The 26,731-nt window shown below is 48.4% G+C and overlaps 2 protein-coding genes across 20 annotated transcripts in view; one reads left to right on the forward strand and one right to left on the reverse strand.

Annotated features, from left to right (window-relative positions):
• SLC12A5 (solute carrier family 12 member 5) overlaps positions 1-5,243 on the forward strand; it is a 33,664-nt gene extending 28,421 nt beyond the window's left edge. The window contains exons 26-27 of one of the 2 annotated variants that reach the window (XM_075167000.1): positions 390-500; positions 640-5,243. In XM_075167000.1, the coding sequence (XP_075023101.1) occupies positions 390-481 (92 nt within the window). In that variant the 3' untranslated portion in view covers positions 482-500; positions 640-5,243. Of the gene's footprint in view, positions 1-389 lie in introns of both variants that reach the window. The other variant, XM_075166999.1, reaches the window with a different exon arrangement.
• On the reverse strand, positions 3,043-26,488 carry NCOA5 (nuclear receptor coactivator 5). Of its 18 annotated transcripts, XM_075167001.1 has the most exons (11): positions 26,322-26,488; positions 22,742-22,928; positions 22,099-22,206; positions 18,058-18,124; positions 14,119-14,487; positions 13,735-13,850; positions 13,457-13,583; positions 10,981-11,180; positions 8,719-9,042; positions 8,402-8,506; positions 3,043-8,292 (listed from the first exon to the last, which is right to left on the reverse strand). In XM_075167001.1, exons 1-11 carry the CDS (start codon positions 26,484-26,486, stop codon positions 7,637-7,639), a joined length of 2,424 nt encoding a protein of 807 aa, XP_075023102.1. In that variant the 5' UTR covers positions 26,487-26,488; the 3' UTR covers positions 3,043-7,636. The 18 variants fall into 18 exon arrangements, with proteins under 18 accessions (XP_075023102.1, XP_075023103.1, XP_075023112.1 ...); XM_075167002.1 differs by lacking the exon at positions 8,402-8,506 and having other exon boundaries at positions 26,322-26,484; XM_075167011.1 differs by lacking the exons at positions 22,742-22,928; positions 26,322-26,488 and adding an exon at positions 15,574-15,803 and having other exon boundaries at positions 17,238-18,124.
• Positions 26,489-26,731: the final 243 nt, after the last annotated feature.

Consider the following 26,731-nt stretch of genomic DNA (forward strand, 5'->3'; position numbering starts at 1 on the left):
TCCTGCCCCCAGCTGGGTCTGACAGCCATTGTTGGCACCAGCCTGCCTGAGAGACGCACGGCAGAGATGCGACATGCGGGACGGGTGGTGGGGCCACACGACATTGCACCCATACGCATGAGCGTGACTGCACATCGCGGGGGTGCAGGCAGGGGTCCGTGGGGCTTGGCTGCCTGCTGGGGTGGGCTCAGCCGCAGTCCCCATCGTGTGGTGCCAGCATGGGCAGGCTTCCCCAGCCCCTTGACTTGGGCCTCACCCCACACCTCCCGGCTCTGGTGCGGAGGTGTTGTGCTGCAGGCTCGGCTCCCCGGGCGCGGGGCCAGGCAGGGACAGCACGGGGCTGCCCCCATGCTCCATCATGGCATTGTAATTCCTTGATGGCCGTGCAGACATGGAGTTCCTGGAGGTGCTGACAGAGCACTTGGACCGAGTGCTCCTGGTGCGCGGTGGGGGCCGGGAGGTCATCACCATCTACTCCTGAAACACGGCGCGCAAGAGAGGTTTGTCTGCACACTGAAAGCCCTGCCACCCCTTTGCACTGTGCTCCTGGAGGGGAGGAGGGAAGGCCTGATGGCAGCCGGTGTGCAGAAACTTCACCTGGCTTTGGCCGTGTCCCTGATCTCGCCATTCGAACTGCAGCACCAGATCTTCCGGGAGCATCCAGCACCAGAGCAGCTGTTCCTCATTGCAACATCACAGCACTGCTGTCCTTGTTTATATATAAATACATACACTGTACCGCGGACTGAGCACCAGAGTCCCACGCTGCTGCCACCGCCCGTCCCTGGCAGGGCCAGCCCCACCGCCAGCCCCAGCACTGCTGCTTGCAGCCCCTGGCCGGGCAGGAGGGTGGCTGTGCTGAGACAGGCGCCCGGCCCTGCCGTGCCACTACCCCTGTGCGGAGCTTGGCTGGATGCACCTGTGCCGTGTGACTGCCCGCCACTCGCCGCTTGTGCCCTGTCTCTCCGTGGAGGCACTGGGAGAAGAGAGAGGCCACCAGCACGCTTTCCTCGCCGGACGCTCCTCTCCCCACCTCTGGCAGTGCCCAGGGCTGCCCCCCACGGTGCTGCCCCCCGGCCGCCCCTCGCCAGGATGGGCCCGGACAGCCCCACCTCGCTGCTGCCTCGGCGCCGCCCGTCTCTGGAGGCCATGGGCCGAGCTTGCGGAGATGCAGCATGATGGTTTGGAGGGGGCAGAGGGTGTGGGGCAGCTGCGGGAGGTCGGGTGCTGGAGCGCAGCAATCCTGCGACAGCATGAGCCACGGCCTGGGGTGGGTGGGGGGTGCTCCCTGTCCCCCTCCCCACTGACTCGAGGCTCTCTCTGCCCTGGTGCTCTCCTGGTGCTTGTGCAGCGGTCACGACATGGAGCTGTGGTGTCCGGAGCTGAGCAGAGGCCCTGCCATGTGCAGCATGAGCCGGAGCTGCTCTCCGGCCGCTGGAGCTGCATGGGTGCTGCTGACCTCCCCGAGGCACCGGCGCCTGCTCTTGGCCCGGGTGCAGAGGAGTTCTGTTCCATCCCATTCCTCCCGCACCGCTCCCCTGCCACATTGCATTGGGGGGCACCAGAGGCTCTCCGGCCCCCAGCACTGGCCAGCCCAGCTGGTCCCAGCACCTGCACATGCGTCTGGGTCATCCCGTGCCCTGGTGTGCTCCCTGCCGCTCCCCAGGGCTTTGCTGCTAACCTGGCCCCAGCCCCAGGCAGTCGCAGACGCTACGGTGGGGCTGTAGGAAAGTCCAGATCTGTGTGTAGTTTTAACATATGCAAAGTCTGTTTGCCTGGTCTGACAGGGCCGGACCCCGCAGCGAGGGGTGGCTGTAGGGGTCCCACCACCCCCGGCATCATGGCACTCCCTCACCCGGCTGGCCAGGGCAGCCCAGGCACCGGCCATGCGGCCACTGCAGCCAGAAGCCTGTCCCCTCCCATCGGCCCGTGCCACAGCAGGCAGCCCCCACGTGCAGGCAGCAGTGCATACCAGGGCAATTTAAACATGTCTTACCTTTGGCAGCAGCTGCAGGATCGCCCCCCGTCGTTGTCGTCCCCCCCAGCATCTCTCACGCCAGAGAAACTGAGGAGCTTTTAACAAATGTGAACCGTTCCAGGAACCACGCAGGAAGCGGTGCCGAGGCCAGCCAGGGCACCCGCTGGTGCCCACCCCGGCCCCATGTACATAATGTACATAATACAGTACGTGTATTTTTAAAGTGATCATATTTATGTTAATAGAACCAGATGAAGTCTATATATAGAGATCTATATCTATTCTGAGAGCTGTAGGGCTCTGCTAGCACCAGGCTGTGGGGACGGAGAGCCCAGACGGGCTGCTCCTGCACGAGACAGGCGCCCATGTGTTGCACTGAGTGCTCTGGAGCGGTGGTGAGGGCTACAGCCTTCCCCAGCCACCGGCAGCCCCTGGGAAAGGGCCAGGTCGCAGGTTCATTCTCTTCTCAATTTAGCTTCTTAAAGAGTTTTCAGGGAAAAGAAGTCACAGACTTTTCTGAACTTGTTTCACAGCAGATTTGAGCTTCCACTCAAAGTGCAGCCTGCTAAGAGTTGCCCTCTCCCAGCAGCGCTGGCTGCTTTACACCAGCCTGGCCCGAAGCGGCAGCGCTTTCTCCCCCGGACAGAGCTAAGCCCCTGTGCTGGAACGCTCACCTCCTTGTTCCCCCCAAACCGCTCCCCAATGCCGCCCCGCGCCCCAGCAGCCTCCCAGCCAGTGCAGAGGGAGCGGCTGCTGCCACAGTGGCCTGGTGGCTCCCCACGGGTGGCCTGGCAGCGGCTGCCTCCTGCCCGGCACCGCTGGTCCCAGCACCCAGTCCCCTGCCTGCCTGTTCCTCCTGCCCACTGCGAGTGGCTGCAGCCTCAGCTCCTGCCTCACTGATGGCAGGAAACTCCCTCTGCACTGGATGACTCCAGTGCCAGCTCCCTCTGCAGAGCTCCTCTACTCCTCCAGGTCCAGGCCAAAGCTATTTGGGGCTGCTTGGCTAAAAAGCAGTGGGTTTTTTGATGCTGGGGTTTTTTTTGCTTTAAGATACTTCTTGGACACACTCCCAGACCAAAACCAAGGCCCAGCTGCACATCTGTGCCTGCTCATACCTTGCTCCTACATTTCCATCACTCCCAAAGTGCCTCCCTTCTCTCCAGCAGCAGCCCCAGGCACAGCCAGACTTTCTGCCATGGTAGCTCAGCTATCTGCATGGCTGCATCGGTCTGTGTTGCAGACTGGTGTGGAAGCTAGTCCCAAGGGCTTGGGGAGCTCAGCGTTTACAGGAGGTGACTGTCAGGGTGAGCTGAGACCTGGTTTCAGCGCAGGAGCTCCAGGCTGATGAATGGTGCAGGCACACAGGGCAGCACACTCTGGTCCTGCTGCTGCCTCAGCCGCTCGGGAGCTGTTGAAAGAGCAGGCAGGCATCTGCAAGTGAAAAGTTCCTTTAGCTTTGGGAAGGGCAGCCCCACGGGAACCAGGATTTGCCGGTGTCTAGCTGCTCTGCCCCTTGGAGCTGGCCCTACACCACCACACACAAGCTCACGTGCTGTTTCCAGCCTCACAAAATTATTTGAGGCACTTCTGCAGCAATGGGGGAAGCATGCACAGCAACCTGCCCACTCATCTTGTGTGGTAGCACCACACTTGTTGGGCCTAGAACGCTTGCCAGCTGCTCTACCTCTTCAAAAGATGCCACCCGCTCCCTGAAGTCACCCTCTAATTACAGCTTGGCTATTGCCCTGCCACACCACTGGGCCTGCAGCTGTGGGTGCTGTCCTGCAGCAGTGAGCCTGATCCCCTCCCATCCCAGTGCACGGAGCAGGTCAGCAGCGAGGGCCCAAGTGCAGAGGCAGGTTACGCGCAGCAGCAGCTGCAGCCACAGCTGCCAGCGCCTGCCTCTCCTGAGGCCACAGACAGCATCCACCCTCAGCAGCATCAGGGCAAAGAGCTCTTCCTTTGGCCACAGGTACAGGGTAGCACGGAATGACACGGTCTGCAGAGCAGTGGTGAGACAGCAGGCCTCTTCCCCACTGAGAGGTTTGCTTCATCACCTCCCCAGCATCACCAGCGGATCCCATTCCCCCTCAGCACCACTTCAACCCCCGACAGTAAAGCCGTAGTCCCAGCTCCCCCATAGAGCAGGAAGGCGAGCCCTTTCCATCGCTACTGCTGAAAAAATGCATTTCCCTTCCTCATCCTCCAGCAAGAGCAGGGGCACAGCTCTAGACAGAGCCAGGGCTGCCTCAACACCCCTGCCAGGCAAAATTTGGCTGTGGCAAGAAAGGTGCTGGTTTCCGCAGTGAATTCTCACTCACCGTTGGCTGGAGAGGGCCAGTTTTAGCAGACAGCACTGCATGTTAGTTTACAAACCCAGCCCTGCACGTTTGGCCTCTATGAGTGTTCAGTTTCCCCATGGAGCACCCTTCTGCTGTTCCACCTTGGTGAAGCCAGTGTCCTCCTCTGGTAGACATGCAAGTTCCTCCTTGGCACATGCGCAGACACGTTTCAGTTTTTGTTCCAGACAGGAAGGTCTTGACCCCCAAGTTTGTTGCACAGGCAGGCTGCTGCTGGGAGCAGCCCACCAGGATGGTGGGATGGCAGTGTGGCCCGCAGCAGGTAGGGAGCACGCATACCCACAGCCACGTTCGGCCAGCACACAGCACCGGGCCGGCGATGGTGTATGCTGCAGTTCCTGCTGCGGGAGCATTGAGCGGGGAGCTGCCCTATCCCTGTCAGCTGGGCAGGCACACACCCCGGCATGCAGCAGCAGCAGGCGGCAGCTCACGTTGCTGCAGCCACCACGCGGTACAGGCAACAAGCCACAAGACAACACTTACAGGAGGCGCAGGCAGTGTCCAGCCTGGGTCGGTGTTGGTCCGTGGCTGGACAAGAGGAAGGACTAGATACTGCACAAGGGTAGGAGTTGCACTAGAAGAGTCAAGACCCTCCTCTGTGTAGCGGGACTAAAAACTAGCAGAAAGACCAACAGGTCTGAGATTTGCTGGTTACACCACCTTCTGTGCTACATGTGCAATATATTTGTCATGAATGTTATCACAAAGTCAGTTCATTCAATAATCTTTTAATCACTGTAGCTAGGTGTTCTACGTCCATTCAAGTGACTTTTATTCGAGTGCAATATTTCAATAGACATGTAGTGACCTAGTATGCTTTGTGTTTTAGAGAATCTGTGTGCAGAGCAATGCAATTAAGTTTAAAACCTTGTAAATAAAACAGGTTGCAAACCAAAAAAAAAAAAGAGTATTAGGCTTGCATTTAATTTCTGTGAGTGTTTCAGTATTGTGCATTAGGCCGCCTCAGTACAGACCCTGTGTTCTCTGCAGGTATTAATGAAGGAGTGGCTCCTCGGCTGTTGAATGCTCCCTGTTAATGCTTTACTGCTTTAACTATTCATTTTTCTAGACCCCTGTCTGCACAAAATGCAATAAATGATTTTACTACACCCTTCGCTACTTGCACGGGGAGTTTTCACTCGCTTCCAGGGTCTCCACAGCTATTTTGCACTTGGCTGCTACCATTTCCATAATAAGGAGCAAGCCCCGACAGGAGCAGCAGATTGCAGAGGAAGCAAAACATCAGGAGAGGAACAGTCTCTCCCAAGTACCACAGTTCCCGTGTTTAAGCTCACGCAAACTTCTGATCACCCCAGCAAAGATGCTTTACCTGTCCGCGGGGTTGTAGAGACTCAGAAAGGTATCTAACAAAAAGAGACTGGAGGAGGAAAGATGAAGGCAGACATACTTCCATGCAATTTCAGGTTGTGTAGTAACAGCAGCGCAGCACAAAGTCAAGGAAGGCCAGTGCTAAATGCACAGGGACTTGTAGCCCTAACTTCACACAGCAGCCGTACAATTAACAGCAACTGCGGCACGCACACTGGACCAGCTCGCTGCCGGCCTGAGCGCACACCCTCCCCTTCCACCACCAGCAGCCGGAGAGGCTTCACACCTCTCATGACGGCCCCTGCCACACACTGCCCCAGTGCGCGGGCCCTCAACGGGCACGTCGGCTGCTCTGCCCGAGATCGTCCGAGTCCACTGTGCAAGAGTAACTATCTGTGAGGTACATCAAAACCAAAGTGTTATAAACTGAGACAGACTACAATATTCTCACAGCAGGTCACAGTAAGGTTCGTATGCTTTCCGCTTAGCATCCAGCGCTGGGCAGCGCCTGACACAGCTTATCTGGAAGAAGAGAGTAATGGCAAACGCAGTGGAATAATGTATTCCAGTAGTACTCAAGCTGTCAAAAATACAACAAAACGTTTTTCCTGCCTTTTTATTAAAAAGTAATGTCCTCTTGTTAACAGCACAGAGAGAAAAAAAATGCTACAACACAAACCACCTGGGACAAAGAAAATCCTCTGCTCCAAGAACACTGCTTTCTTAGTTTCTTTTGGTTCTCTGCAGGAAGCCTACAGATTCTAAGAAGGCCGTGATGGGGAGGACCACATAGTTAAGAGAGGTTTTGTGTTCTGGTATCAAAGTATGTTACTGGTTAAAAACACGGTGAAGAATCACTGCCTGATTTTCCGCTCAACTGTCCACTGCAGCTACCAAAGTGTTGAAAAAAAATGTATAAAATTATGGTATTGCATCTTGGCACTGCCTCTGCATCTTAGATGGACAAAACACATCTCCCTTCATCAACAGGGAGATAAAGTTTCAGAGAGCAGACATTCACCACCTGGTAACTGGCTGCAGGTATTCCCAAGGGAGGGCCAGTAGCACATCAGCATGGCTGTGGCTGAGCTGTTGGACTACAGTAACCAACCGTCCCAAAGCAAGAAAGAAAAGGAAATTAATACACCAAATCAATAGATTGATCTTAACACTGACTACTTGGTGTAGGAAAATTGCCAGACCGTTTGAAATCTCTGCCTTGGCTGGAAGCCCTTGTGTTTCAGATCTGCCACAGTACTCAGAGCAAAGCTGCCAGTTTCTGTGAGCTGGGCGAGGTGAGGAGCGTTTCTCTGCCTCACTGTGCCAGGACATGACAGTCCAGCTACGGAAGGACCAACAGCATGGTCCTGGGTTACTGAGTAGTGGTCAGGCATGTGCTTCGTGTGTTCAGCTGCTAGCGCTACCACTGTACTTTCCAACAGGCTTATATGCCATTAAAAAAAGAAATAAAAAAAGAAATCCAAAGAAAAATAGTGCCCATTCCAAAAAAGTGGGTCTCCAAGAAGGCCCAGTCAGTGTACTGCCCTGTTCAGTCCCCTATTTCCTCGAAACCACTGACCCAAAATTATTCTAAGATCATTCAGCAAGACCAGACTGCACCACAATGTGAAGATGCACCAGCTACTGGGAGTGAGGAAAATGCAGAAGGACTGTCATTGCAGCAGCTTCTGAGACTGGACAAAACAACCGATTATCCAAAGCGGCTCTTAGCACATCGTGCCGCTGAGAAAATAGAGTATACTTCTCCAAACACTGCTAAACAGACCAAGGTGAGGAAGGGCAGCGCTAGCAACAGTCAGCAGCAATGCCACTGGGGGTATACTCTCGCCAAAGTGGAGAGGACATGCATATCCAGGGGCATTTATCCCATGTCAAGGACAGGAGACTCTTTAAACAGCTATAAGTATGGAATGGCAAAGGGAAGGGGAAAGGGCCTGACAGCTCAGCTTTAATAGTGTCGCTGGTAGGAACCCATAGGTTGCTGGGCTGAGGACCCTGCTCGCCCCTGGGCCACAGTTTGGCTCACTAGGTGGGAGAGTGCAGGACCACTCTGGATAAGGGTGTCCAAGGCCTTCTGTACGCTAGGGTTGTCAAAGTTGATACCAGAAGATACTGGCCTTTGAGCAGGTACATTACTAGGTGCAGGGAGGCGATTTTGGTGCTGACCATAGAGCGACTGAGCTTGTGGAGGAGCTCCAGGTCTTGGACCTGCATTTCTTGAAGGGCCTTGGAGAGCAGGAAGCTGCGTGCTTGGAGTCTGCAATCTCTGCTGAGCCTGGTTTAAATTTCCAGCACTCATCTGTGCTGACCGGGCCTGACTGCTGGCCATGTTAGCAAAGTTCTGGTTCGGAGTGCCGCCCGAAGTGCCCGCAGAGGCTGCAGAACTGCTGTTTGCTACAGCAGCTGCTGCCGCTGCCGCCCCGCTGTTGAAGAGACTGAGGATTTTTGCTTGAAGCTCCTGCTGAGGATTAGAAGAGGAGACTGGAACAGAAGGAGCAGAGACCAGAGGCTGTGAACCCTGATGAGCCTGAGAGCTTGGAAGGCTGGACTGACTACCCAGAGATGATCCTGAAGGTGCCCCCAAAGACTGTCTTGACATGGATGCTGGGAAACAAACGAAAGAGGGTTAAAGCTCTGCAATTGCCCTTGAAGGGGCACTTAAAGAAAACTAGTGAAACAGCTACCAAAGACACAAGCATCAATGAATACCCACCCTCTGAACAGGAGAGCTGCACAGCTCTGGGGAACGCAAACCATTCAGCAAAACTGTTGCCCTTTGTATAGCAGCCAAACCAGTTATGGCAGTCCCATGGTTTCCCTGAGAGAATCCAATATAAAAGTTCTTTCACATGAAAGACCTAAATCGTCTCGGGATTCCTAGGGACACATCCATCTCGATAAAATGAGGCGCCGTGTGAGGAAGTTATGACACTAGGACTCCTCTACGGTCCCAGGAATGTTTTCAGGTCTCAGCCCAGAGGGCCCACAAACCATATGATTAATAGCCTTGTCTGGGGCTGAGAAACTTACCCTGCAGAGAATCAGTGCTTCCCCTCAGTAACCGATCCTTCCGGTCTCTCAAGTAATTAATTACTTTATCAGTCTCCTCAGCAGTTAGATAGCGATTGTCTGCCAGCAGGTTCAAGAGAGTCTGAATCCCTGGAGGGTGACCTCCTCTGACACCCTCCTCGACGGGGGGTGGGCGCTCCCGCTCCTGCAGAACAGCTTCATCTGCCATCTTGGCAGCCTGCCGGGCGATTTCCTCGCGCTCCTTCTCCCGTGACTCTGTTTTGTAGCGCTCGTAATTCCTTGCCACCAGCACCATGGCATCAGCTTGGGGCATGTTGCGGTGTTCTGCACAAGGAAAAGAAACGTTTTAAGGAAACCAAAGTGATGTTAACAGGAGGTGCCTTGCCTCATGCACACCAGCACATCTCATTCAGCAGGCAGGCACCGCTTTGGGATTGCAAGCGTAGACTTGGGAAGCTTCCTAGGCACACAGTAACAGTTCAATTTCCTAAGCCAACAGAAAGCTCAAGGCCATCACTCAGCAAAGCCATCCTTTTCTTCCATAGCTGAGGGCTCTGAGAAGATGTTGTATCAGCCCAAGAAATGTCTTTCTTGCCTCTCACCCAATTAAAAGGGAAAGCAGCTCCCTCTACCTCTCACACAAATTCTCCACGCTCCAAGAGGAGGCAGTTCCAGGCATTCTAACTGCTAAAGCCTTGGACAGATCCAAAACTTGCCCTCTGAAGGCTGCTAAAGCTTCCCAGAGCAGGACAGTGATGGGAATACTTTTTGGTTCTGTACTGCCAATGCCTTAATATAGTGTGTGTGCATGCAGGAGATGGGGAGGAAAGAAGCACTGGCTCAATGTCACATTGCTGCTTATGTTTACTACTCTGGGGCAATAAGCAGCAATCAAGTTCTTCTGTAATATAATGAATAATGGTCAATTCCAACTTTTTTTTTTTTTTCCACTTGCCTTTTAAAGTTTTTGAGGTCATTATTTCCACCTCACAAAGCACATACACAAATATTCACCTGAACATAGATTTAAGCAGGGAGATCAAAAGAGAAGGCCTTTACCTTCCAAAAAGTGCTGGGCACTTTTCACACCTGCAGATCATCAAATCCTGCCACCCTTTTCCTCATAACAGGAAACTGGGGTTCATTTTAACATTACGCTTTGCACAAGCTGTGAAAGAGTTCCCTGAAACTAATGTGAATGGAAAGTGGCCACATGCAGCTCAAGTGAGCGTTATTTAATCTCTAGAAAGAGCTGTGGATGAGCTAATGACTGGGGTTCTTATCAGATTTTATACACCGTTAGATCCAGTAAAGAAGAAGAGAAGCTTTGGCGGGAGGACGGGTGTTAAACCAAAGGAGTGAGAGTTAAAACCAAGAGCAGCGGAAAGCCCAGTGAAAGTGTGCGTGAGCTGTTTTTGTGCAGAAATGAGAGAACCCTCCTATCACACCTGCACCCAGGCTTCTTCAGTCAGTAAGCACACAAAAACCAGTGACTGTGCTTTCAGATGTTTAGTCTCCCAGATGAACCTCGCAAAACATTACTTGAGAACACAGTAAGAAAGAAATAACCTGATCAGAGCAAAAGGCTGCTTTACGAGATCACATTCTGACAAGATGTTTTTTTAATACCTACACCCACCCTCACGTTCACAACCAAGTCACACCCTGAGATGGAAAGTGATGCGACAAGTGTAAATGGCGCTAAGATGCTAAAAAGGTGGAGCACGTACACCAAATCACTTTATAGTTGTATCTTTTTATAACTTTTCCCAGTTTCACAATCAGATCTTTACTTTTGACCGAATACACTGTCCTTATTGTGTTTTCCTTAAATCATATCTGGTTTTAATATGATGTTACATTCCAAACATGCTCTCTCTGAGAGCAACAAGTGATTAACTGAGGCTGGACTGGTATTACTCAGAAATCCACCAAGGCAATGCAGTCATTTCTAGCGCTGGGGTTCATGACTTGCCCTAAGATGCAAAGGCTGGTGATGTCAGGTGCTAAGAACGCAGCTGAGATTCTCTCTTGGCAGAAATTAGACAATCCTTTTGACAAGGGACAAATAAAGTATTATGGAAACTTGTAAATAATGATATTCACATTTATGACGTGGTGTCAAGTCATTAATAACTACTTATGTCACAGCAAGGATGAACTTTGCCCTGTTTGATCTGCTTGAAAGAAAGTGTTCTGAAGCAGCACTTTGAGCAGTTCAGAGTGACCACAGAGCTACACAGCCTACTGAGACCTCAGTACCTTGTGGGGTGCCAAACATGATGTTAACAGTGCAAGAGCGGTGAACTTGATGCTGCTGGGTGATGACAATGGCAAAAGGAGACCCTCCTCTGTTCACATCGTCCAGGGCTTGCGTCAGTGACATCTCTGTGTTGAGGAAGATCAGGTCCACTACCATGCCCAGATCCCGCACCTTCCGCCCCACTGACTCCGCATATTCCCTACCACAAAGCAAAGCCAGCAGAGTTTAACAAGTCAGTCACAAACAGAAACAGAAACCCTGGCACATTCATCCTCTCCGTCATTTCAGATTCGCTTTTCTGATGGCTTGCCAAACTTCATAATGTTTAACAGGACAGTATTAAAGCAATCTCATTACAATAATATAAAAGCCCATATCCTACCCTCATTTTGATCTGAATCAGTCATTTCACTTTAACTGAAATAGATTACAAATCAAGCCTCAGCTTAGCTGAGAAACAGAGTGTTTACAAAGGGATTTACACTATTATAAATTTGCTTACATATAAATGTGTTTAAACTGAACTCATTAAGTGAGGTAATTTATGCCCACAGAGATCTAAGGGGTACACAGCAGAGCAGCTAACCTACAGAAGACAGTTACTTGTGCTACGTTCAGTATCTTAACTGTTCAAATGCGCCTTATCCTAATTCACTGTAGCACAGACCAACTTCTGGACTTGAAGATTAATTTTCAGAGGATAACTACCCATCCATAAATACTCACTTGAGTTCCGGATACATTTTCTCTTGCTCTTTCGTTCTATTAGCTGCTTTCTGATCTAACCCAGTACCAACACAGCATCTACGGATGCACTGTTCCTGAATCCACTGTCCTGCAGACTTCCCATTCCAAACACAAACCATAGCTCACACAGCTGAACTTAAAGTTTTCAAGTCTTTTTTTAAGCTTACTATACTCAGTGCCAAAAGTGCGATACTGACTGCTTATGCATTCTGAGAAATTTAGTCTGTGTGCACCATACCTTTTGAAAGAGGTTCAATTTATCGTCTTTGGATGTGAACATTGTAATGATGACTAAAACTGTTCCCCCCTGCCAACTGTCATTTTAAGGATTTCTAAGTTACACTGATTGTGTATCTAAGTTATTTGGGAGTCACCTTTCAACAGGTCTATAGCAGGTGACATCATTGCTTCAATACCCAAGATCCATTAACATGCTCCAGCTCTTAAGGTTTGTAGCTGTTACAGACAAAAACGATCCTTAAGATATTAAGCTGATCCTCTTGCACAAAAAAATTCTCCCTGTATCAAGTACAATAACTTGTGGTCTATTAGAATATCTTCCGAAGACTTTTAGTCACTAAGGGGTAAAGAATCTAAAATTTCCTTTCAAGACTTGTTCCAACAGGTAATCAACTCCATTAAAAGCAAACCACAGAAGTGTATTTCTAGCTTCACTGCTTCCCTTGTTCCAATTTCCTGTTCTGTCTTCTACCACCAGATCAGGCAAGTGCCAGGTCTCTCTTTCTGCCTCACAGATATAGCAAAGTTAAATAAAAGCAACTCTTGATCTTTTTTCCGAAGGGCTAAGGAGACAGAGCTTTAAAATTTCCCCTTGACAAACCTTTTCTTCAGACCCCAACACAGATCTAGGATTTATTTACATCTTTGCTATTCTTCAATATATTTATTTGTAAAGATATAGACATCAGATTGGTGCCACCATCACAGCCCCTCTCCCACTGTACCAGGCGTAGGTGTACCCCTCTGTTCCCAACATAGCGCCCGCTCTCCAAACTAAGAACATACTAACGTTTTTGACACAAGCCCCTTTGACTCCTAAAATTGTTTTAAGTCCTTACATTCCAAGAGAAAGTACCCCGTTCTACAGGGATGGTCGACATTTTTGTTTCTAGATAAACAATCTTGCATTTAGCACAATAAAAAGAGACACTGTGTTTGAGTGGGGACACCTCAGTAAGTGTTCAGACTGCCACATGAGATCGCCCTGGTTACTACTTACATATGCTTTTGATATCGTTCATGACTACTTTCAGCAGTGGTTTTATACTTCTTGCACATTGGATTAACGGTATTGACTAGTGGCTGACCTAGTAACCAATCTGACAGGAGCTTTGAAATGAACAGCCCCATGGCTCCGCCCTGACAACTGCTCTGTACTATCTGCTGGTTGGCACATATTAATAAGTTCCGTATCATTCAACCCATGAATAACAAGTACAGGCCACTATAACCTGTCATGACAGTAGGCTGATATGAAGAGTAGGTAGAAAAGCATCAGGAGAGGTATAGTGACAGGTGACAAGAAGGAAATAAAAGTAAAGCACAAGATACAACATTTCTCCATCTCAGGAGCTGTAACTTTCTGAAGGCTCTAAAGCCACACTCCTCAAGAGCAACCTGTGAGACAACAGCCTCAAGGCAGGACCAAGTTTAATTCCATTTTCTTCTACCATGCAATAAAAAAATTGGTCATAACTATTTTCTTACTTCGTCTGTTTGTTCACCACTATCACAGAACAATCCACAGGTCTCTCTGCATCAAAACGTCTCTTGATTTCCTCATAGTACTGACGGTACAACTCCTCCCGGCGCCGCTCCTCACGCTTCAGACGGTCTGAAAGCAAGCCACAGGGACAGAACAAATAATGCCCTTTGGACCTGCTTAGAGCATCACAGAACGCAATGCGCTCGGTACCGCAGGCACGTCCCGCATCCTCCCAAAGGAAGCACGTGAATCTGCCCATTATAATGTTACAGGTACTCACCTTCTGAATTTGCTGGTGCTCTATCAAAATGCTCTTTGTAACGGTCATAGTAAGAGTCATCCTTCCGCCGATAGTAGTCTTCAAGGCGAAGGTAACGGTCATAAGCTTCATCTCGTCTGCAACATGTACAGAAGAAGCAAGGGTTTCCAGGCTCCAGCACAATCTCAGGCAATAACTTTTGCCAATGCATCACACACAGACCTTCCTCAAGTTTAATTTCTGAAGTATCCACCTGCTCCCCACAAGACACAAAGCAGGCACCCAACTGTCCCCAGCCAGAGTAATTTCCTTATCTTAAACGTCTGACACCACTCAAACCAGTGCAGCCATTGAGGTAGAATTGCCATAAAAACGTGTTGGCAAATACAATCCTGCAGAAATTACCTGTACAAAGGGTCCCGAGGGTCTCTCATATCCCGTGGATCCCTCATATCCCGTGGATCCCTCGCATCTCGTGGATTCCTCATATCCCGTGGATCCCTGTATCGATCATATAGCGGCTCCCGTGGGTCACGAAGATCTCTAACATCACGAGGGTCCCGCAAGTCTCTTGGATCCCTGATATCCCGTGGGTCTCGCAGGTCCCGTGGGTCCCTGTGGTCACGCATGTCTCTAGCTCGAATGTCTCGAGTGTCTCTGGAATCTCGCCCGTTTCTACCATCCCTGCCATCTCTGGGGTCTCTCCGTGGGCTCCCCCGAAGAGGGGAGCGGTCGCGTCTGGCATCTCGGCCATCCCCGTAGGCATATGGCTCTCTGAGGAAAACACCAGGTAAATTCCATTAGACTGCTAATGACACAAGTACTGTTACCCCTAGATCTCTTACCTGAGGTGCCAAAGTGACCCTTCTCTCAGCAGCTGAATCCTCCCTCCTATCCCACAACAGCAAGAATTGCCCAAAAACCATATTTGTTGAAGCAGTCTGGAGAAGCTTCTTAATTCGAATATTTATCATAGCCAAACAAGAGCCAGAAAGCTCCTTAATGGAGTGTCACTAAAAGTGTAGAGCACCTGTGGAAGAAGTGAACAGGCACCTCAGAAACCACTGTTTCAAGGCCTCCGGCCTCCAACATCAGCCACAGATCATCTACCAAACAAGTTTTTGCAAACTCTTTGAGAGAATTCAAGGTGCTGGAGCCTAATACCCACAAATATGCAATAGTCAGAAGCATTCAAGGGATCCATTAAATTCACTAGTCAATGACAGCAAAATACCTGAAATAATTTGTCATTGGCATATGATTAAAAAAGGAGCTTGTTGTGACCAAAGACACTGCAGGTTCCATGTTGTGGTTGGGTTTGTGCTGCTAGCAGAAAGCAATGATAGCTACCACCGTGTCCTGGATTTGAAGGGATAGTTTCCACAGAAAGCCAGTCTTATGTTTGTTTACGATGCCCCATGTTAAGGGGGTACTAAACCCAACCAGAACGGCATCCTCAGCAGCAACAGGCTTCTCTGTCACATCTGAATGCCCCATTTCATTCAGACTTTGTACTGCACTGTCTTCAGAGGCAAGGAAGAACAACGTTCCAGTCTTCATCTTTTCCCAAAACAGTAGGTTCTTTTTCCAGGTCATATTTTGTTTTCCACAAAAAACCATAACTTTCACTGTCGTCTAAGCCAAACATAAAATCTTGCAGAGAAACTACTGAGCTTCACATGTTTGAAATGTTCTTTCCCCAAGATACTGACAACCATTGGAAAAAAACCCAGCTTTTTGAATCTTTTTATTTCCAAAACTTGACAGACTTTTAGAGTCCTCTACCAGCCTAATCTAGTTTATGAAAGATAAGCAGAACATAAGTCTGCTTCCACTACAGTGCATTCACGTAGTAGTCACCTGGAGAGAACAGCAGGAGCAGCGAGTCAGATGTGCCCAAGTTCAGTGTCAGGTAGAGCGGACAGTAACGAGATGGATGTGCAGAGTCTGTGCACGAACTTTGGTAGTTAGACACCCAGCTGTGCTGGGGGATACACAGGAGCACTGGCATTCTCTATTTTTATGTCAGATACAAAACAGATCTTGGGATAAACTACAGTGTTGCCACCGAGAGCATATATAGCCTTCTCCTGTAAAAGAAACACTGTATTTGCACACAAACAAGTGTAAACTCCTTCAGCCTCTTGGACACAGAAATCCGCTTTTTGTTTGTGATCTGTATTGAAACCACATCCCATGAGAGATACACATCATCGCCCCCTTCCCCCCAAACTACAATGAACGATGTCAGAAGCTCAGGGGAAACTTCTGATTTGCTCTAATGGATGCTGAGTAACTGATCTTTCTGTAGCTGTAAGACTATATAGCAAAACAGCCAGATGCAGCGTAATTGTTTGGCATATGACATTTATTCCAGCTAGAGTGAGGGTGACCAGAACAGGCCACATTCATTATCTGCAGAGACAAAAAGATCCAGAACAAACAACGCACAACTGCAATAGAAGTACAGACATGGCGCGGGTCTCCGCTGCTCTTGCACCTGCATCGCTGCCCTCCTGCTTGCAGAGAGGCAGCAGCACGAAGGCACAGCAGCCTTCTGCTTCTGCACCTCTGTCACCATGGTCTGACTCCTGCAGTGTCAGCACCGCTGCCCACATCTGCTCGGGACTCAGTACCGCTGGCCCAGCACCACCGCCTGCAGCACAGCATGGGACTCCACACCCTGGTGTCAGCAGCTGTCGTCCACACGCCTGCAGCGTGGTCCAGAGCCCATTGTCCGCTGTCTGTGCGCGTGCAGCCATGCCCAGGGCTCGATGCCTGTGATCTGATTGCCACCCGTGCCCATGGTGCTGCTTGGGACCTGGTGCTAGCGACATGGGATGGCCACGGTGTCTGCAGTGCCAGCTGGAATCCAGTGCCTGTCATGGTGGCACCAAAGCCTTCATCAGCCGTGGTGGTAGTCCAGTCCACAGCCCAGTGCCCATGGCTCACACACCTCCAGTGCTCCTTCGGGCCGATGACATGGATATCTGCTCTTGCATACATGCAGGATGACACAGGTCCCAATGCCCATGGCATCAGTGCCTGCTGCTTGTCCCTCTGCAATGTGGTCCGAGGACGAACGCTCATGGCATAGGTGCCTGCCTCTCACACCCACAGTGCTGCCCAGCGCCTTCAGCATGACGCACCTGCAGAGCCACTGAGGCCAAAGATGTACCATCAGTGCCTGCTGCTCATGTACTTGCAGTATTCTTGGGGGCCTCATGCCAGCACTGGGCACACCTAACACTGGCCCAAGGTTTGCCACATCTGTAACAGGACCCCCGGCTGCACGCCCGAAGCACTTCCAGGGCGATGCCCACACACCGGTGTCTGCAAACGCATTTGGCCCTGTGCAGGGTAAGTGCACAACATACAAAAGACCTAGATGATGCCAAGAACTGCAGCTACTCATTCTCTGGTTTTTGGTGGTAGATGTCTTGCTAGTTGCACTTTTTCCCCATTTTTGGTAATTTAACAGGTCAAGTTAGTAAAGCACACCATTCACGTGAGAGCTTGATTACCTTCAAGTCCAACATGTAAGACTCCTTTGTGTGGAAGGCTTTACAGTATAGGCATAGAAGATTCATGCCTTATACCAAACTGTAACCATGGCACATCTTTGTGCGCTCCCTAGTAATGCCATGGAAAGGAAACTGAAGTCGTCCTCCTGCGACAGGACAGTCCGTGTCTTCTCCACTTGCCTGTAACTTCACACACAGAGGATGTGCAGGAGCTGCACACACTCTGCCTAGCAAGGGGTGGGAAACCAGGAGAAGCTGGCAGGTACACATCACTAACTGCACAGAAGGGTACTGGTTCCAGGTACTGACGCAAGCACACATGCAGACAGGACAGTGGAATAGAGACGTTTGCTCTGTCTTGTGCTTCGCTCACATGCTCTTTTCCAGTCTCATTTCATCACTGGAAGCTTTCGACATCAGAAAAGGCAAGATCCCGAAGTCCTCTGCAGCATGGCACTGCAAATGCTACAGCCCCTTGGCATTCTCTAGATACGCCTTGGCTTCTCTGATACTTGAGGCAGGAGCAAACGTCAAGTGTATTCTTCCTCACAAGTCTCTTACAACCTGTGCTGCAAAACATAACGGCTTAGCTGTAGTAACAGCAGCAGACATGAGGTTTCCCTCGTGCCTCCTGAGGTGTCAGCGCCAGAAGGGCTCTTAGAGGTGGAGCGGCCATGTCCCAACTGTCTCGCTTGAGCATCTCCGTTTGACCGGGGAGGTGGTGGTAGGGAAGAGACACAGACATTTAGCACAGGCCACTGGGCTCATGCCCTAAAAGCCTGACCTTCCTAGTATAACTCACTGCTTCCAGGTACTTTACCTTCGTGCTGGACTGGACCTTGATGAAGCCTTATTCATATTTCTTCTTTCCACTGCTTTATTAATATCTGTAAAGAATAATCAACCCATCTGTTCAATGCTATGGAACAAAAAAAAAGATCATCAGCACAATTCAAATGAAAGTAACTTAAGCTTAACAACATCCAGATGGTGCAAGAAAATCCATTCAGCAGAGAGACATTGTCACTTTGACAATTTTTATTAAGTTTAGATAGTACAACATAATGAAATTTTCATGGATTTCTCTGACTTCAAAATAGGGTGGACAGCTTGGGTGAAGTTTTAACCCTTCACGTTCAGGCCTACATCCAGACTCTTCATTCCATAAGAGAACCTCTTTCTTCTGCAGTCTATGAGCGAGCAGAAAGCGACTCATGGACTCTAGGAGAAAAAGCAGAGTCTGAAAACCTCCGAGAAAGGAAGCTGATGGCCAGCACAGTCTTAAGTTCACAGCCAGTCCTGTTCAATGGAGCATGCCGCTACCCTTGTTGAAAATAATCCAAGGGTTCTCAAGTGGCACATGCAACTGCCTTCCAAGGGACTGCTGCAGCGTTAAGTTGTACAGCCTCCACCACTGAGGAAACGGGATCCAAGGAGCCTGAAGCACAAGCTCCTTATGGAGTCAACATGGTGCATTCAAAACACCACTGTTAACATGATGCAAACTGATGCAACAGATCAGAAATTTGAAAATTGGTTGGCTTCTGAGCATCTCCATGAAAAACACCATGAAGTGAAATAGAAAGAAGGGAGAGAGCTGAAGAAATAGAGTCTTGTCCTCAACCAGAAAAAGTGAAGTTGCCCAGAACTGGCAGGGGCCCATATTGTTCTACTGTGAAGAAACAACGTCTTCCGTAACAGTTGATTGAAGATGAAATAATGTACTGGGGGGGGGGGCAAGAACAAACAGAAATGACTTCAGACGTTTTACTCTGAGAGCCTTTTAAGGAAAAGAACAAAACAAACCTAGGTCCTATCTGCTCCCTGAGAATCTATCGACAATTAAAATTCCTTATTATTTACATTAAATACTTTCAAAGCTCTTGCAAGAGAACAAACATGCCACAATGTCTTTAGGCAGACTCGGTCTTAACATCTGCTCTAACTTCCCAAACTATCCTTCATTACTTTCAAGATTAAAATCAGAATTAAGGGATTAGTCTTGTTGTCAATCAAGCAGCAGCATGTTCTCTTTTTGTGGGGGGAGAGAGGCAAGTGCAATCGGAACATTAACTACAAATGCAGCATAACAACATTCACAGGACCACATGGCAGTCTCTCCAGGATCAAATACAGCTGCATTGTCTATTGTCACAAACTAAACTTGATGGATATTTATTCCCTACATTCTACTCATTAAAGATATGAAAACACTTCCATGCATTTGTGGAAGTATTAGTATAATGCAACACTGGAGTTAAACTCTCCCAAAGCCTTTTATCTTGTTGTATTATTAGCAACTATATTTAATACTCGGACTGCATAACTGAAGCAACTGTTCTCCTTGCATTTATCTTTTAGTTGAGAATTTTCTCCCCTTAAAGTCAGGTGTAATCTTTAAGCAAGACACTATCTGCTTTCTTTGGTTTAAGATTATTTTTATTTTCTGTTTTAAGATGCCATTGCAGAAACCTATTATTTTTTACACTCAATACCATACATTTCTTTCAAATAAAAAGAAGTATTTAAATCTGAACAAAAATATTTTACTAGAAGAAAAACCACCTTTAACAGGGATCCTTCTCTTATGCAAAACGAACAGATTTAACAACATTTTATTTAATGCCAGCAGCATTTACAGGTTAAATATTTGAACATTGACAAAACTTCGAGGAAAAAAAAAGTCTTCCGTCTTGTAGGATTTTGAGATGACAGGGCCACTGTAATCATACAGTGTAACCTTCTGAATAAACACAGGTGACAAGAGTTTCTTGAATCACATTCCTATCTCAAGTGCAGCAGTGGCATTGAACTAGAGCTTAACTTTTAGCAAAATATTCAATTCCGAAATATCCAAGAGTACAGGAACCACCAAACCTCAAGAAGTTATTCCAGAAGTAAATTACTTTGCTGTTAAAGAAAACTATTTCCATTTAAGAACTTGTCATACCTCTGCCTACTCACTTATCTCCAGCTCTGTCTGTAATACACAGATCACATCACTCCTTTATCTCGAGGCTTTTGCTAGGGCTTGCTCTTCAACTCTTTAAGCCTTCTTCAGATTTTTCTGAGGCTTCTCCAATTTAGCATTATCCTTTTTGAACCAGGCTTACCAGAACTGAACACAGTATTCCAGCAGCAAAAACCCACAGGTACCAAAACCTCCCTACTTACAAATCTGTGTTTTGTACAGCTAAGGATGACAGAAGCACTCCTGCTAGGTGCAGATCTTCCCTTTCAGCTTTACTGAAAGCTCAGTTCTGCCTGCATCCAGCTTAGGAAGAAGTCCAGGTCATTTCACCATCAGTGATTCAATCTTCATGATTTCATTCTCTCTTTTTAAAACATGATTGTGTGTTTTCTTTCCAAGTCACTTATAAAAGCACTGTATGGCCAGGAATCAATTTTTCCAGAACACCACTCAAAGCACCAAGCAATTCCATCTCTGTTACGCTAGGATTCATCTGAAATCTATCTAACCCTATGTTTTTTTTAATTGTTCTAGTTTCTTAATCAAATCAAACATCTTACAGAAGTCTTTTACATCAACACTGCTACTTTCAGCCATAAAACCTGCAGTATCATAAGAATAAGTTAGTTTGACAGGATTTATTTTGATTGGCATTAATTAATTCACTTCTCACTGAGAGTCAGGTGAAAGAATCCCTTTGTTACCAGGGGCTGATGCCAGGCTCGTCCCATTTACGCTGCCTATTGGCACATCCGCAGCACTCTGCTAGGTCCCTGGAAACTCCCTAGTTTTCCAAGGCTTGTGGAAAAAACAACACTAACAGCCTAGGCAGGTCTTCATTTCACTGACCCTCATAGATGTTAGTTAGATTTAATTTTTTGGAGAGGTCTCGTTTTGGTAGCTGCTGTTTTACCTTTTTTAGTTTGCTACTGAAACCAAAACTATTCCAAAACCAACACCTTCTGCCTCTTCAAAAATAGACAGCAGAAACATTAACTGACGACTTGGTGGTCCTTTCCAGTGAGAAATTTTATCATTTCCAGACAGTTACACCTCAGCTTCTAAGACAGCCGCAGTTGTACCTATTTAAGCTCCTAGACTTCAACAACGCTGGCCATAATTTCTTCTTGTGTCCTTCTACCCTCCTTGTCTATTTGCCTCTACTTCCATCTTCAGGCTCGTATTTGCTACTGTACACACACCTTGCCACAAGTCATTATTTATTGCTCCTTTCATTCCTTCCTAAGTCAAACTGTTTTTCTTTAAATTAGCATAGGTTTACTTTGAAAGTAAATTTTTGCTTGTATTTAATAGATTACTTAGATTTCTAACCATTCATTTCTGTTTGTTTGCTCCCAGTATATTTAGCAGAATTATTTTCATCTTTATGAAAATGGCCTTTTTAAAGCACCTAGTATTTATAGCACTACTTACAGTTTGATTTCACATGTGCAAAAAAATCCAAGTTAAGGTTATTTATCTAAGAAGCCGCTAAGTGCTGTGACCAATTCCTCCGAACCTGTCAAGATGAAGCCCAATATTGGTTTACAAATGTTTTTAAAACTATATGTATGAGGTTTCAATGACTTCTTTCCAGGGCTTACATGTTGAACAGTTTCTTACACAGGGTAATAGAACTTTTCAAATACTAACACATAAAAATAAGTTCAGAGTAAGACCTAGGGAGCAAGAGAAAACACTGCAGATGAACCACACAGCACTTACAGCAAGTAACTCAGAAGGCAAATACATACCTAGTAAAAGTGATTTTAGACTAGCGCCAGGCAAGTTTCACATAGTCATCTTTCCAGAGAGCTTTAAAACAAAAGCACTCTTTCTACCAGAATGCATGCTAGGGTCAGTAGGAGAGCACGGATCAGTTTTCCTTACCTAATCTATACCCTTTATAAAGGCGACCCTTCTCACCGTCCAGAGCGGCCTGGACATCTTCTAGACGGTCATACTGCACGAACCCATAGCCATGGTACATGCTGAGGGCTGCAAAAGTTAACAGCAGGGCAAGACCGGTTACAACTAAGGGACAGTACTAACCCGCACCCAGGCCATCACGTAACCCCACCAGATGGACAAGCAAAGGGGCTCTACCCAGAAACAACTATGCAAGTTTCCTGGGAAAACAAAATCTACCAGGATCAAAATGCAGAGCTGAAAGACTCTGAAATATATTTCATAAATCAACTTCCTTCTGACAAGGCAGTGACCAAAATACAGCCCATGAAGTGACCAAGATTTGATTAAGAGACTATGAAGTCACTTGAAAAAGTATTGTAACATCACACTGCAACCCCAAAAGCTAAAACATAGCTGATATATAGGCATTACGTTTCAGCTGTACTGAAGGAATCACTTTTTCAGAGAAAATGCAGGCAGAGAAAATGATCATTAAAAGGTCACTTTGTAGGAACAACATTAGTCACTCCTCTCATCATCATCAAATAGCATTTGACAAGCATGAAAGTTATATTTCTCACTGAATTCCCAGCCACAAAAAGGCATAAGATAAAATACTAACCCCTGATTTTGCCATATTTTGAAAATATCTCTTCCATTTCTTCACGAGTCATGTGGTCTGTGGGCAAATTGCCGACAAAAAGTCTTCTCTCTAAATCCTGAGGGTTGGTGCTGTTAGTGAAGTCGCTCTGTTTGATGCTATTGCTCTTGCGTCCTCGAGCCATTTTGCTTTCGTTCCAAATCCAACTCTTCGCAAAAAAGAAAAACGGCCATGCATATAATTTCAATCCATGACATTAAAATTAAACTGGAACAAGATTAAACTTAACAGCTTTGCAGACTAGAAGCCAACTGGGTCTGCTTGACGCAAACTTCACTCCAGAGAAATCTTAATACAAGGGATACAGAGGCCTGGCAAAAACGTATACCGCAGTATTTTGGTTGAGCTTTTCTGTAATACTGAAAGGTAGTAAACCTAATTATTTTGCAGATAAGTTTGAATGGTTTAACTCCAAACTAAGATACAAATAGAACTCATTTTCCACTAAAACATCTTAACTTTAAGCCTTCCAATACACCCATTGTTGTCATATCTATTTCTTCAGTACATTGGTAAGTAGTGTTGAAATTTATGCAATATTTTAATAAGTGGAAAGGAAACACTCATCGCAACATTGCATAACAGGACCCAAATATTTCAATACAGGCTTTGAATGAGACATCAGGAAGTACTGTTTAAATGCTCTTAAATGACTATGCTTGGACCACTTTACTAAATGTGAAATCTTAGCTTTCCAATACCAGAAACACAGTTTCTCATTCATACCTCTACTAAACAGCATATCCTTGTCCCCATATAGATGTCAGCTCCCACAGAAGGCGGGTCCACAGCTGGGAATTTAACCACCCCCAGGTAAATGCTGTACCGCTACCTCATCTCCCCCAGTACCGCAAAAGTACACTTTGTTAACCGACACTATTGCAGACAAAGCTGGAGCAGTCAGCAACATTCACTGCACAAACTTACCTAAAGAATTACAGTAAAAAAAAAAAAAACTAAAAAACTCTACCATAAACTCTACCAAGCCAACAAAACCCCCCACCAAACCTCACCCAGGATTCACACTTTCTGGTTTAAAAGTCACCATTAGATAAAGCTTAAGAAAACATGAAAAACACTTGAAACCTTCAAGATGAACTTGAAAGTTTGAAAACTATTTAATAAAGTTGTCATACTTCCTAAACATTCATCTACAGGATTGCAGGACAGGATTTTCTGTTTATAACATGCAAGAAACCTGGAAAAAGAAAGCTGATGAAATTGAGTATATCAACAGAAACTTCTACTGTTAATCATGAGATGCCTACGACCAACACACTCCCTAACTGTAACCTATATTTGTTACAATTTAAAAGTAGCCTCTAAAACAAGCCAAACATCCAAAAAATATAACACAGTTTTACATAAACACTTCCACAACACTTAACTGGCATGAGAAATACATCTACTCCAGGTTTGAGACAGAAAATTTTGGGTTTTTTTAAGAACAATCAACTTTACATTCGTATCACTTATCTCCTCCTTTTAGGAAACCCTGCAGGGACGGGAGGCAGAGAACGCCTCCCAGTCTGATAAACTTTTTAAAATTAACTGAGCTGCCAGAACAGGGAGGAGGAAAAAAAAACCCAAACTGAAACCAAAATCAAACAAAAAAAGTCATTTCTTCTACCATATTTGCCTCAATCTTCCTGTAAGTTTGTCCACACACACATGCACACTTTTACCTTCCCTGTCAGAAGTACCAAATCTTGTCCCATTTTTCTATATGGAAGCACTAGACTTTTCTATTCTACTGTTGCAGCTCAAGTTCTCATCAGTTGAGGGGAAAGAAGTTTTCAGAATTCTCCCAAAATGATTAAGTGTCTATAAAACATAGAAAGACCCATTTAGTCCAAGTTCCTATTCAGAGTAGGGTGACGTCCAAGTCAGATCCAGTTGTCATGGCCTTCTCCAGCCAAGCTCCAAGCATTACCAGGGATGGAGACTCGGAGCCCCTGAGAGCATCTGCTCAGGCAGCACGGCCTGTACGGACGGTCTCGGGACGTCACGTATATGCTCAGCAAACAGGCGTCAACAAGACCTGTAACTGCTGCTAGCGGGACGTTTCACTTTCAGTATAAAAAGCAGTAAGAAATTCCCTTTTCTTTTTCTTAAGGGTGGGGATAGTAGGGGGTGGTTGAGGAAGAGGGTGCAAGAGCCTTCCATATGAAGAAAAACAGGGAGCTATTTTTCCACTTGTAGGTCACTTTCAAAACAAAGCAATAAATCCCAAAAATTTTGGGACTTATTTGGGACAACTCAGACAGGTTGAATTACTAGAGAACTAGTAATAAGAGCATTTACTGCCTTTTACCACTTTCCACTTGGTAGATTACATAGTTAAGGGCCATTTAGTAATCATAAGACCAGAATAAGTGAATGTTGCCCCAGCTTTAGCCATGCTACACCAGGTGAAGGACTAATTTCCACATTAAGTCTTTTTCTATGACTGCAACCAGAGGGGCCAACTACGTGCCTGGGCAACCTAAAGGTGCCAATCCCCCGCACAGAAACCGAGCGCCAGGTCGAGCAGGTTTCTACAACAGGACAGCCCATGTCAGCTCATGTGCCAATAAATCCTCTGGAAGTTAATTAAAGTCACGTTTCCCTAAAAAATCCTGTATTTAAAACCAAGATTATTTATTAATAGTGCTACAGCTTCAGAAAGCAAGACACAGCTGAAGTGGGATGTTGAAACTAATTTGACACAAGCGAAACATTGCCCAGAAGTCTGCAAGAAGTTCCCGGGCAAGGCAAAAAAAAAATAAAGCCAGCCACCACGGAAAGGAACCGTGCTGAGGAGCAGCGAGCTTCCCACCCAGCACCAGCTAGCGGCTCTCGGCGCCTCGGAGCCCAGCCCCGCCAGGCGGCCACCCCCTGCCGCCCCCCCAGACGCCAGGCCCGGGGCCAGGCGGGCCGCTCTCGGGCAGCGCTAGCGGCCACCCGCCTCGGCCGTCTGCGCCCAGGTCAGCGAGCAGACGCAGAGCTCCCACAAGGAAAACGTTAACACGGAGAACACTTTCACCTTCCTTCCCGAGCACGCTGCTGCGAGAACGCGAGCCAGGCTCCCCGAACCACGGCGGCCCAGGGCCCTCCTCCCCGCCCTGGCCAGCACCCTCGCCTGTGTGGCTTTCTCGAGCAGCGGTGAGGAAAACCACACGCCTGACCCTTCACCGGTGCCCGCAGCTCTCACAGCAGGCCGCAGGTGCTCCTGGGAGCTGCGCTCCCCGCACACGCCGCGGCAGCCGCAGCGGAACCCCCCGTAGCACATCCCGACTGGGGAAGAGCCGCGGACGGTGCTGCCGGGGGAGCGAAGGAGCCCCAATGAGCCCGCGCTCGCCACTGTCCCTTCCCGGACGCGCCAGGCGGCGAGGTGAAGGCGCGGCCCGCCCGCAGGCCGCGGGGCACGCCCGGCCCAGCCCCAGCCCGGCGCGGCGGCCGGGAAGGACTGAGCCCTCCGCGAGGTTCGCTGTGGCACGTCTTTTATTCGAGCGCTCCGCGTAAAGCCGCCGCGCCGCCGCCCGCCCGCCCGCAGACTCACCGCCGCGCCGGGCCCGGTCCGCCTCAGGCCGCCGCCTGCCAAGACAAAGGCGCCAACCGCCGCTGCTGCTGCACAGCGCCGTCGCAAAGCGGAGGGAGCGCACCGCCGAGACGGCGACGCCTCACGCTTTACGGCGTGGCGCGCTGACGTACCGCCCGCCGCCATTCCTGTCGAGGCAAGGGCGCAGCGCGCCGGGCTGGCCGTACCTGGCTCCCGGCATGCCCCGCGAGCCGCCGCCGCAAGGCAGGCTGGGACTTGTGGTCCCACGGGAGGCTGCCAGGCGAGGCCGCTAGGTGGCGCCACCAGACCCCGCGCGAGGCGAGGCGAGGCGAGGGGAGGTGGGGCGAGGGGAGGCGGGGCGGGGCGGGGCGGGGCGGGGCGCGGGGAAGGAGGCCGGGACCGGGCGGACC

The sequence above is a fragment of the Calonectris borealis genome, chromosome 17 (genome assembly GCF_964195595.1).
Source record: "Calonectris borealis chromosome 17, bCalBor7.hap1.2, whole genome shotgun sequence".
NCBI lineage: Eukaryota > Metazoa > Chordata > Aves > Procellariiformes > Procellariidae > Calonectris > Calonectris borealis.

Excerpts from the sequence above, each read along its gene's own strand:
- NCOA5 (XM_075167001.1), bottom strand. The coding sequence starts at position 26,486 with ATGGCGGCGGGCGGTACGTCAGCGCGCCACGCCGTAAAGCGTGAGGCG. Across the intron at positions 14,488-18,057 it reads AGGTCCAGTCCAGCACGAAG|AGAGCCATATGCCTACGGGG; the intron begins GTAAAGTACCTG and ends TGTTTTCCTCAG. Across the intron at positions 9,043-10,980 it reads CATGTTTGGCACCCCACAAG|AACACCGCAACATGCCCCAA; the intron begins GTACTGAGGTCT and ends TTCCTTGTGCAG.